General features: G+C 44.7%; 1 protein-coding gene across 4 annotated transcripts; it reads right to left on the reverse strand.

The window, feature by feature from the left end:
• Positions 1-1,469: 1,469 nt before the first annotated feature.
• Positions 1,470-4,523, reverse strand: LOC144486038 (uncharacterized). 4 transcript variants are annotated; one of them, XM_078204148.1, is made up of 3 exons: positions 4,422-4,523; positions 3,606-3,703; positions 1,470-2,894 (listed from the first exon to the last, which is right to left on the reverse strand). In XM_078204148.1, the coding sequence occupies exon 3, from the start codon at positions 2,571-2,573 to the stop codon at positions 1,911-1,913; it is 663 nt and encodes a 220-aa protein (XP_078060274.1). In that variant the 5' UTR covers positions 2,574-2,894; positions 3,606-3,703; positions 4,422-4,523; the 3' UTR covers positions 1,470-1,910. The 4 variants fall into 4 exon arrangements, with proteins under 4 accessions (XP_078060274.1, XP_078060275.1, XP_078060272.1 ...); XM_078204149.1 differs by having other exon boundaries at positions 1,470-2,680; positions 4,422-4,518; XM_078204146.1 differs by having other exon boundaries at positions 1,470-2,680; positions 4,203-4,518.
• Positions 4,524-12,671: the final 8,148 nt, after the last annotated feature.

A 12,671-nucleotide genomic window follows, 5' to 3' on the forward strand; every position in this document is an offset into this window, starting at 1 on the left:
CTTCGGTCATTGGCAAGATTATAGAGTCAATTATGAAAGATGAGATTGCAGAATACTTGGAAGTGCATGATAAAATAGGACTGAGTCAGCATGGCTTGGTCAAGGGGTGGTCATGTCTGACAAATCTCTTAGCATTCTGTGAGGAGATGACAAGGAAGTTCGATGAAGGAGAACCAGTGGACGTGATTTATTTCGATTCCCAGAAGGCCTTTGGCAATGTGCCGCATAGGAGACTGTTCAATCTGTTAGGAGCACATAGTTCTAAGCTTAAGATCCTGGCATGGATAGAGGATTGGCTGATTGGCAGGAGGCAGAGTGTGGGGATAAAGGGGTCCTTTTCAGGATGGCAGCCGGTGACTAGTGGTGTGCTTCAGGGGTCGGTGCTGGGACCACAACTTTTCACAATATACATTAACGTTTTGGAAGAAGGAACTGAAGGCACTGTTGCGAAGTTTGCAGATGATACAAAGATATGCAGAGGGACAGGTAGTATTGAGGAAGCAGGGGGCTTCAGAAGGACCTGAACAGGTTAGGAGAGTGGGCAAAGAAGTGACAGATGGAGTATAATGTGGAAAAGTGTGAGGTTATGCACTTTGGAAGGAGAAATGGAGACACAGACTATGTTCTAACTGGGGAAATGCTTAGGAAATCAGAAACACAAAGGGGCTTGGGAGTGCTTGTTCTCAAGGTTAACATGCAGATTTAGTCGGCAGTCAGGAAGGCAAATGCAATGCTAGCATTCATGTCGAGAGGGCTAGAATACAATAGCAGGGATGTAAACCATTGCCGATTGTCATAAAAAACTCATGTCCTTGAGGGAAGGAAATCTGCCACCCTTTCCTGGTATGTTCTACATGTGACTCCAGATCCACAGCGATGTGGGTCTTTAAGTGGTCCAGCAAGCCATTCATTTCAAGGGCAATTAGGATTGAGCAATGAGTATGGACAGAGTAAATAGTCAGAAACTGTTCCCACTCAAGAGAGCACCAAGAACTAGGGCACAGATTCAAAGTATTTAGCAAAGGAGTAAGAGTGATGTGAATAAAAATGTTTCACTCAGAGTGTGTTTGGAGTCTGGAACAAACTCACTGAGGTGGTGGTGGAGACAGGTTCGATCGAGGTATTTAAAAGAAAATTAGATTGCTATCCGAAAAGAAAGGACGTGCAATGTTAGGGGGATAAGGCAGGGAAGTGGGACTGGGGAGAAACTAGAAGCAGGAGTAGGCCATTCAGCCCTTCGAGCCTGCTCCATCATTCATTTTGATCATGGCTGATCAACAATGGTATTTCAGAGCACTGGGAAATCTTCCAAAAAACAACTGACACCAACATCAGGTGCATTTCACCAAGCACCCAATGTCTTCAATAGATTTATAGGATTGATGAAAGATCAGAGTTTAATTTGGGAGGTGAACCAGACAAGAACAGAAATAATCTTGAGTACGAAAAGGCCCAAATAATGTTCCAGTCAGTAACAGGAGATCAATCATTCTCCTCTTATTGAAGAAATCAAACATTCAAAACACTGTGTCTGAATCAAAGCTGATTTAGTCAGGATTTATACAGAACACCACTGCATACCCCAGCTTTCATGCTTATTAATATCAGCAGCAACAAACTCCAACTGTGAGAATGAACATGGATCAGTCCTGGATGTGATTAACAGCAGCAATAACAGCAGATTCTAAATCCAATCCCTTCAGTTACTTGTGAACTCGCTGGTGCCTCAGCAGTGTGGATGAACGACTGAATCTCTTTCCACACACTGAGCAAGGAAATGGCCTCTCCCCGGTGTGAACTCGCTGGTGTGTCAGCAGGATGGATGACTGAGTGAATCCCTTCCCACACACTGAGCAGATGAACGGCCTCTCCACAGTGTGACTCCGCTGGTGATTAAGTAGGTTGGACATCTAAGTGAAGCCTTTCCCACAGAAAAAGCAGGTGAAGGGCCTCTCCCTGGTGTGAGTGACTTGGTGCACCAGCAGATCCGTCTGGCTTTTAAAGTACTTCTCACAGTCAGGACATTTAAACAGTCTCTTATCAGTATGAACAAGTTGGTGTGTCAGTAGGTCAAATGAACGGGTAAATCCCTTCCCACACACGGAGCAGGGGAACAGTCTCTCCCCAGTGTGAGTGCGTTTATGGTTCAACAGATCATTTTTCCTTTTATAGTTTTTCTCACAGTCAGAACATTGGAAAGGTCTCTCCTCACTGTGGATTCGATGGTGTGACAGGAGGTGGGATGGGTTTGTGAAGTCTTTCTCACAGACGGAGCAGGTGAATGGTCTCTCCCCAGTGTGAACACGCCGGTGTCTTAGAAGGTGGGATGATTTAGTGAATCCTTTCTGACACACAGAGCAAGTGAATGGCCTCTCCCCAGTGTGACTGCGGTGATGAATATGTAACTCAGATGGGTAATCAAATCCCTTCCCACAGTCTCCACATTTCCACGGTTTCTCCCCAGTGGGACAACACTTGTGTTTTGACAGGTTTGATGAGCGACTGAAACCTCGTCCACACACAGAACATGTAAACACCTTCTCCCCATTGTGAACGGTGCTTTTTGATTCCATGTTCAAAGGTCGATGATGTTCAGGCCCTGATGAATTGGGTGTCTGTCAGATCCTGATGTGATGTTTGATCTGAGTTTCCCACCTACAAATCATCCTCTTCTAATATGCTGTAAAATTAATTCAAAAAGGAGAAAAAAACAGTGATAAACACAAAGGTAGGTTGTGAAATTGAGCTGAATGAATCCGGTAATTTGTGGAGCCGGCACAAGGAAAAAGTGACCACGAAAGCTGCTGGATTGTGATTAAAAACTCAAATGGTTTGCTAATGTCCTTCAATTCAGGAAACCTGCCACTCAGTCCAGATCTACACAAGAATTCAACCTTAATGGGAGGAGAAAGATAGAGATGAAACAGGGAGGGAATGAACGGTAAGGACTTTATACATCTGCAACTGGACAAGAACTTTGACAGAACCTGCCAAAACACAACCTTCATCAACTCAAAGGATGCAGGAAAACTATCACCTCCAAATGTCGCTTTCAATCTCAAAACAACTTGTAATCCTGAGGTAACCTGTAACCTCCTGCATTTAAGGGGCAATTTAGCCTGGTCAATCCACCTAACCTGCACACCTTTGGGGTGTGGGAGGAAACCGGAGCACCTAAAGGAAACTCATGCAGTCACAAGGAGAACATGCAAACTCCACACAGTCACCCAAAGCTGGAATCGAAGTCGGGTCCCTGGTGCTGTGAAACAGCAGTGTTGACCACTGTGCCACCCTGTGCCACTGTACTATGTTGCTCAGAAATAAGTTTTAGGATTTTGGCCGAGTGATTGTGAAGGCAGAGCAGTATATACTACCAAGTCAGAATAGTGTGTGATTCTGAAGAGTAAATGCAGGTAGTGGGGTTACTGTGCACAAACTGCCCTCATCCATGTTGGAGAAGAGGTTTGTAGTTTTGGAAGCTGCTGACAAAGGAGGTTTAGCCAATTGCTGGTAATTCCAGTCATGTCCATGTTCCAGTTATTAATTTGAAAATTTTCTAAATGAAAATTTAATGAAAATCCCCGACAGAACTACTTTTTCCTTACTTGAAACACAGCTTTAAATGGTCCGTTTCTTTCGAGGCTCGGTTCCATGAGCAACGCCTTCAACTAAACAAAATCAAAACACTGCAGCTGCTGGAAATCTGAAATGAAAAGAGAAAACGTTGGAAATACTCATCAGGTTAGACAGCATCTATGGAGACAGAAATAGAGTTAATGTTTGCAGTCACTGATGCTCCTCTAATAAAACACATACCAATAGCTGCTGTTTAATGGGGCCGTGGATCCCACAATCACCTGTGCCCCAGAAACAGCTCTATCCACCACACACATTTCCCATTATGACACTTCTATGTCAAGAGGGCGAGCTGTTTAAAAGTTGTCAAGTTCCATTTTTGCGTGTTGATGTTCATTAAAGCTACGGATCGACTTCCCCCTCATTATGTATCAATTTCAGATACTTTGGTCGAGAATTTCCATTCCCCTACTTCCTGGTGGATAATGGATGCCTTGAGCACTTCGATTACAGTACAATTTGATTCCTAATTTTATTAACTGCACCCCTATCCCTAATTTTCACATCGCAGCAGAAAAAGCTACTGTTCACAAATGAGGAGTTTCGATGGCGTGCGTTTTACCCACCATTCCTCGCGGTGGGGAATGTCCCCTATCCACAGCACGGGAGAGTTGCGCATGCGCAGTGAAGCAGTGTTTGACGCATGCGTAGCGTGGACGATGGCAATGGAGAGGGACGTTCCTCTGTCTCATCAACAGCCGGTAAGGATGCGGATACATGGAGGGAGGATTGGAACCAGCAGATGGACGGAGAGAGTTTCTAAATATCTGGTGAAGGTCTCAAACCTCTAATAGTAATCCGCAGGTCCTGTATTTGCAGCTTCAGGTCTTTTTCCCGAGACGAGGCGAGGTTAACAGCCGCCATCTTGATTCAGCAGGGAGCGGAGCGCATGCGCTGGTGTCTTGGTGACGCAACAGAGAGTGGGTGGGGCTTAGGCATTTTCTGCTCCCAACCGGGTCCTAGTGACCGGAATGCACAGCAAGCTGAGCAACAGGTTTTAAACAGCTTCACCCTCTCCCAGGCTGCAGCTAATGTTTGCAGCCCAGAGAAGTCCATGGGCCATGTACATACTCCAGAAGCTGTTTATTCCTGTTTGGCACAAGAGTGGTAAGGGAATTGTGGCCAAGCCATGGCTTACAAGGGAAATTAGAGATAGTATCAGATTCAAGGAAGAAGCATTCAAATAGGCAAGAAAAAGCAATAGGCCCGAGGATTGGGAGCAGTTTAAAATTCAGCAAAGGAGGACCAAGGGATTGATTAAGAAGGGAAAAATGGAGTATGAAAGTAAGCGAGCAGGGAATATAAAAACTGACTGTAAAAGTTTCTATCGATATGTAAAGAGAAGAAGATTGACAAAGACAAATGTTAGAAATGGGAGAATTCATAACGGGGAATAAAGAAATGGCTGAGGGATTAAATTTGTGCTTTGCTTCAGTCTTCACAAAGGAAGACGTGAATAATGTACCAGAAGTGCTGAAAGAAACATGTTTTAGTCAGGGGCTGAAGGAAATCAGCATCAGTTGAGAAGTTTTTGGGGAAATTGATGGGATTGAAGGTGGATAAATCTCCAGGTCCAGATAAGCTTCATCCCAGAGTACTTAAGGAAGTGGTCCTGGAAATAGTAGATACATTGGTGGTTATTTTCCCAAATTCTTTGGAATCGGTAATAGTTCCGACAGATTGGAGGGTAGCTAATGTAAACCCACTATTCAAAAAGGGAGGGAGAGAGAAAACAGGGAACTATAGACCAGTGAGCCTAACATTGGTACTGGGGAAGTTGCTGGTGTCTATTATCAAGGATTTCACAACTCGGCATTTGGAAGGCAGTGGTATAATCAGACAAAGACAGCATGGATTTACAAAAGGGAAATCATGCTTGACGAATCTATTGGAATTTTGTAAGGATGTAAGTAGTAGAGTTGACCGAGGAGAACCAGTGGATGTGGTTTATTTAGACTTTCAGAAGGCTTTCGACAAGGTCTCACATAACAGACTGCTATGTAAAGTTAAAGGACATGGGATTGCAGGTAATGTCTTGAGATGGATAGAAAGCTGGTTAGCAGATAAGAAGCGAAGAGTTGGCATAAATGAGTCTTTTTCTGATTGGCAGTCAGTGACTAGTGGGGTTTGGCAGGGATCTGTGCTTGGACCCCAACTCTTCACATTATATATTAATGATTTGGAAGAGGGAACGGAATGTATTATCTCCAAGTTTGCAGATAATACAAAGTTGGGTGGGAGGGTGAGCTGTGAGGAGGCTGCAGAGATGCTTTAGCGTGATTGGGACTGGCTGAGTGTGTGGGCATCTGCATTGCAGATGCAGTATAATGTGGATAAATGTGAGATTATCCACTTTGGTAGCAATAATAGGAAGACAGATTATTACTTGAATAGGTGTAAATTGAGGGAGGTATTTACTCAACAAGATGTTTGATTCCTCGTGCAACAGCCGCTGAAAGTAAGCGTGCAGGTACAGTAGGCAGTAAAGAACGCAAATGATATGTAGACCTTCATAGCAAGAGGATTTGAGTATAGGGATAGGGATGTTTTGCTGCAGTTGTATAGGGCGTTGGTGAGGCCACACCTGGAGTTTTGGTGTCCTTATCTGAGGAAGGATGTCCTTGTTATAGAGGGAGTGCAGCGAAGGTTTACCAGGCTGATTCCTGGGATGGCAAGTCAGTCATATGAGGAGAAACTAAATCGGTTAGGATTATATTCACTGGAGTTTGGAAGAGAGAGAGGGGATCTCATAGAAACTTAAAAATTCTAACAGGGTTAGACAGGGTAGATACAGGAAGAATGTTCCCAATGGTGGGGGGAGTCCAGAACCCGGGGCATAGCTTGAGGATAAGGGGTAAACCTTTTAGAACTGAGGTGAGGAGAAATTCCTTCATCCAGAGGGTGATGAATGTGTGGAATTCACTGCCACAGAATATAGATCAAGGGATATGGGGGAACGGGAGTGGGGTGGGGGTGGTGGGGGGGGTGGATTAGGATATTGATTAGGATTAGGATACCCCCACGGCACAAGTTCAAGATCATAATTAATCACAACCCCCTGTATCTTAACCAACTGGAGCCATCCTATCCATTAAATATATTTTTAGTTCAGTCATAGCAGAGATATTTGTATCATCGATAGTCACAGGTGAGGTGCCTGAAGACTGGAGGGTGGCAAATGTTGTGCCTTTGTTTGAAAAGGGCTGCAGGGAAAAGCCTGGGAACTGCAGGCCAGTGAGCCTCACATCTGTGGTGGGTAAGTTGTTGGAAGGTATTTTGAGAGACAGGATCTACAGGCATTTAGAGACGCAATGACTGATTAGGGACAGTCAGCATGGCTTTGTGAGTGGTGAAGAAGGCATTCAGCGTGCTTGGTTTCATTGGTCAGAACATTGAATACAGGAGTTGGTACGTCTTGTTGAAGTTGTACAAAACATTGGTAATGCCACACTTGGAATACTGTGTACAGTTCTGGTCACCCTATTATAGAAAGGATATTATTAAACCAGAAAGAGTGCAGAAAATAATTATTAGGATGCTACTGGGACTTGATGGTTTGAGTTATAAGGAGAGGCTGGATAGACTGGAACTTTTTTGTCTGGAGTGTCGGAGGCTTAGGGGTGACCTTATAGAGGTCTATAAAATAATGAGGGGCATAGATCAGCTAGATAGTCAATATCTTTTCCCAAAGTAGGGGAGTCTAAAACTAGAGGGCATAGGTTTAAGGTGAGAGGGGCAATTTTTTCATACAGAGAATGGTGAGTGTCTTGAACAAGCTGCCAGAGGTAGTAGTAGAGGCGGGTACAATTTTGATTTTTAAAAAGCATTTAGACAGTTACATGGGTAAGATGGGTATAGAGGGATATGGGCAAAATACGGGCAATTGGGACTAGCTTAGGGGTTAAAAGAAAAGGCGGCATGGACAAATTGGGGCGAAGGGCCTGTTTCCATGCTGTAAACCTCTATGACTCTCGAGACTGTCTGGCAGTCTGCTTGGAGATTTTCAGCTCTCTGTGTCCAGGACAGGAAGCAGTGAGCATGGATCTGTCAATCAGCCTCAATCAGCACCTTCAGGAGAATTGGGAGGGTGAATATTAGATACAGCAGAGTGAGAATGGAGGGAGAGTGTGTGGGATGGAGATTCACAGCTTTTGGGGAACGAGAGAGGAAAGAATGTTCTATAGAAACTAGAATTGTCTGTTCTGAATTTTGACCCTGTACTGACTGTGATGACTTTTGTAAACTCCTTTTACAGGATGTCAGAAGGTGAGGATTTACAGACAGAAATCTTAAACCAAACGTCACATCGACATCTGACAGAGTCACTCAATTCAACGGGACCTGAATATCATCGGCCTTTGAATCTAGTAGGAGAAATGTTTTTCTGTTCTGTCTGCTTCAGGAGATTTTAAACATCAGTGTGACTGGAAAGCACCGAATCTCACACACACCCGGGTGAGAGTGTTCCAGTGCACTGCGTGTGGAAAACGCTTCAGTTGCACAGCCTGAAAGAACATCGCAGCATTCACAGCGGGGAGAGACTGTACCCGTGTTCTGTGTATGGATGAGGTTTCAACTGATTGTCCGACCTGGAGAGTCACAAGGACACCTGCACCATGGAGAAACGGTGGAAATGTGGGGACTGTGGGAAGGGATTTAGATACCCTTCTCACCTGGAAACTCATCGACGCAGTCACACTGGGGAGAGACCGTTCACCTGCTCTCAATGTGGGAATGGGTTCACTCAGTTATCCCATCTGAAGACACACCAACGGTTTCACACTGGGGAGAGGCCGTTCACCTGCCCTCAGTGCGAGAAGGGATTTGTTCAGTTATCCACTCTTCAGACACACCAGCGAGTTCACAATGAGGAGAGACCGTTCACCTGCTCTCAGTGTGGGAAAGGATTCACTCAGTTATCCAACCTGCGGAGACACCAGTGAGTTCACATGTGATTCCAGGGGTTTGGATTCTGCTGTTATTGTTTCTGCTCTCAATTAACATCCAGGACTGCATTTTGTTCATTCTCACAGTCGGTCAATGGGGAGGGTCGGAGGGTTTCTTTCTGCTGGACTGGCCGGTCTCACCACTTTGCCCCCAGTGGCTGATAATCTTTTAACCTTGTTGCGAATATCTGGCTTTGGATTTCTCAAGGATCACAGAGTGAAAGGGTGTTTGGAAGTTTAAAGATATTTTGTTCGCAATTATGTTTGGAAGGCTCGCAAAGCACGCAGAGGGAGTAGTGAGTGTGAGGAACTGAAAGAGATTAGTATTAGTGAAAAAGTAGCACTAGAAAAATTAATGGGGTTGGAAGTGAATAAATCCCCAAAAAGCTGCTGATCTACATCCCAGAGTGTTGGAAGAGGTGGCTGTGGAGATAGTGGATACATTGGTGGTCATCTTTCCAAATTCGAGAGATTGTGGAATGGTTGCTGCAGATTGGAAGGTGGTAAATGAAACCCCACTGTTTAAGGAGGGAGAGAGAAAACGGGGAACCACAGACCCATCAGCCTGACATCAGCCGGAGGGAAAATGCTACAATCTATTGTACAGGATGTGATAACAGATGAATATGCATATTCAGAACCCTGAATATGCATATCCCTCGAGCCTGCTCCACCATTCAATACGTGCACAGCTGATCTGATTGTAACCTCAACTTCACATTCCCGCCGACCCCCCAATAACCTTTCAGCTCTTTGCTTATTAAGAATCTATCCAGCTCTGCCTTCAAAATATTCAGAGACTCTGCGTCCACTGCCCTTTGAGAAAGAGAGTTCCAGACATTCAGACCCTCTGAGAGGAAGAAGTTCTCCTGTTATTTGTTTTAATCAAGCCGCCTCTTACTCTTCTAAACTCCAGTAGATACAAGTCTAGCCTGTCCAATCATTCCTCATTAGACAAACCAGCCATTTCAGGTATTAGTCCAGTAAACCTTCTCTGAGCTGTTTCCAATGTGTTTACATCTTTCCTAAATGAGAGCCATATTGTACACAGTACTCCAGATGGTTTCACCAATATCCTGTATAACTGAAGCATAACCTTCCTACTTTTTTATTCAATTCCCTTCGCAATAAACAGTAACAGTCTATTAGCTTTCCCAATTCCTTGCTGTACCTGTAGACCGGCCTTTTGTGATTCATGCACTGGGACACGCAGATCCCTCTGCAATCCCAGCTCTGCAATCTCACACCATTTAAATGATGAGCTTCTCTTTTATTCTTCCTGCCAAAATGGATGATTTGACTTTTTGCCACATTATATTCCATTTGCCAAATCTTTGCCCCTGTTTTAACCTATCTATATATTTTTGTAACCAAAAAGAGAAGATGCTGGAAAATCTCAGCAGGTCTGGCAGCATCTGTAAGGAGAGAAAAGAGCTGATGTTTCGAGTCCAGACGACCCTTTGTTAAAGCTAAAAGGCAGAGAAAGTGGGAGATATTTATACTGCCGGGTGAGGGAATTAAAGATGAGTCATAGCCACAGAAACCAGGGGAAAAGACTGCTCATAGCTGTCCACAGAGAGAATAAAGGGTGTGAATGGCCAAAAGACAGAGAAGCTAAAATGAAGATGTTTGGGATTGGGGGGCGGGTGGGGGGGGGGGGGGGGGCGGGGGGGGGGGGGGGGGAGGGGGAGCGTGGGGGTGGAATGAATGGGACGAGGTAAGATTTAGCAAAGGGGGAGAAAAGGTCAGGGAAGGGGAATAAAGAAGGGGGAAAGAGTGGGAGGGAGGAAGAAAAATGAAGAAACACAATAAAGAAATAAAAGAAATAGAAATACATATTTTTGTCGTCTCCTTATGTCGTCTTCACAACTTTCCCACCTATCTTTATGCCATTAGCCAAATTAGCAACCATCCCCTCAGTCCTTTCACCCAAGTCTAAGGGCTAAAAGGGGTCACGAGAAATCATTGGGCAGCAGGATTAAGGAAAATCCCAAGGCTTTTTATACATATATAAAGAGCAACAGGGAGAGGGTTTGCCCACTCAAGGACAGTGGAGGGAATCTATGCGTGGAGGCAGAGGAAATGGCGATGTATTAAATGAGTACTTTGCATCCGTATTCATCAAAGAGAAGGACTTGGTGGATGATGAGTCTGGGAAAGGGTGTGTAGATAGTTTGAGTCATGTTGAGATCAAACAGGAGGAGGTATTGGAGTTCTTGAGAAACATTAAGGTAGACAAGTCCCCAGGGCCTGATGGGATATACTCCAGAATACTGAGAGAGGCAAGGGAGGAAATTGCTGGGGCCTTGAGAGAAATCTTTGTATCATCACTGGCTACAGAGGAGGCAAACACAGTAAGAAGTCTAACAACACCAGGTTTATTTGGTAGCAAATACCATTAGCTTTCGGAGCGCTGCCCCTTCGTCAGGTGGACTTGCAAAATCTCACTAGCTCTCCTGTCTGGAGACAATACACATCTCTTTCACTTGTGCTTAATGCTCTCTCCACTCACATTGTGTGTACCTTTAAGACTTGATTAGCTGTATTAGCTTGATTAGCATTCCAATCATTATTCTGTAAATTGAGTTTGTGTCTCTGTATGTCCTGTTTGTGAGCACATCTCCCACTCCACCTGACGAAGGGGCAGCGCTTCGAAAGCTAGTGGTATTTGCTACCAAATAAACCTGTTGGACTTTAACCTGGTGTTGTGAGACTTCTTACTGTGTTTAGCCCAGTCCAACATCGGCATCTCCACAAACAGAGGAGGTCCCAGAGGATTGGAGAATAGCCAATATTGTTCCTTTGTTTAAGAAGAGTAGCAAGAACAATCCAGGGAATTACAGGCTGGTGAGCATTACATCAGTGGTAGGGAAATTATTGGACTGGATTCTTCAAGATAGGATTTATTCCCACTTAGAAACAAGTGGATGTATTAGCAAGAGACAACATGGTTTTGTGAAGGGGAGGTCGTGTCTCACTAAATTGATTGAGTTTTTCGAGGAAGTGATAGAACATAGAACAGTACAGCACAGAACAGGCCCTTCGGCCCACGATGTTGTGCCGAGCTTTATCTGAAACCAAGATCAAGCTATCCCACTCCCTATCATCCTGGTGTGCTCCATGTGCCTATCCAATAACCGCTTAAATGTTCCTAAAGTGCCTGACTCCACTATCACTGCAGGCAGTCCATTCCACACCCCAACCACTCTCTGCGTAAAGAACCTACCTCTGATATCCTTCCTATATCTCCCACCACGAACCCTGTAGTTCTGCCCCTTGTAATAGCTCCATCCACCCGAGGAAATAGTCTTTGAACGTTCACTCTATCTATCCCCTTCATCATTTTATAAACCTCTATTAAGTCTCCCCTCAGCCCCCTCCGCTCCAGAGAGAACAGCCCTAGCTCCCTTAACCTTTCCTCATAAGACCTACCCTCCAAACCAGGCAGCATCCTGGTAATTCTCCTCTGCACTCTTTCCAGCGCTTCCACATCCTTCTTATAGTGAGGTGACCAGAACTGCACACAATATCCCAAATGTGGTCTCACCAAGGTCCTGTACAGTTGCAGCATAACCCCACGGCTCTTAAACTCCAACCCCCTGTTAATAAAAGCTCACACACTATAGGCCTTCTTCACAGCTCTATCCACTTGAGTGGCAACCTTTAGAGATCTGTGGATATGGACTCAACATTAAGAAGTATTTAGATGAGCACTTGAAATGCCATCGCTTACAAGGCTACTACTGACCAAATGGTGGAAGGTGGGATTAGAACAGATCGATGCTTGAGAGCTGGCACAAATTCGATGGGCCAAAGGGCCTCTTGCTGTGCTTTAAAACTCTGAGGACAGAAATAGCCTTGTAAGCGATGGCATTTCAAGTGCTCATCTAAATGCTTCTTAATGTTGAGCGTTCCCACCTCTACCACCCTTTCAGGCAGTGAGTTCCCGATTCCACAATCCTCTGGGTGAAAATCTTTTCCCTCAATTCCCCTCGAAATCTCCTGCCCCTCACCTTAAATCTGGAAGTTGACCCAGCGACTAAAGTTGCTTGAACTAAGGGTTCATATTTTTGTACACCCCAATCAGGC

The sequence above is a fragment of the Mustelus asterias genome, unplaced genomic scaffold, assembly GCF_964213995.1.
Source record: "Mustelus asterias unplaced genomic scaffold, sMusAst1.hap1.1 HAP1_SCAFFOLD_277, whole genome shotgun sequence".
Lineage (NCBI taxonomy): Eukaryota > Metazoa > Chordata > Chondrichthyes > Carcharhiniformes > Triakidae > Mustelus > Mustelus asterias.

Bases quoted from the DNA above. Each gene is read 5' to 3' on its own strand.
- LOC144486038 (XM_078204148.1), bottom strand. From the start codon at position 2,573: ATGGAATCAAAAAGCACCGTTCACAATGGGGAGAAGGTGTTTACATGT.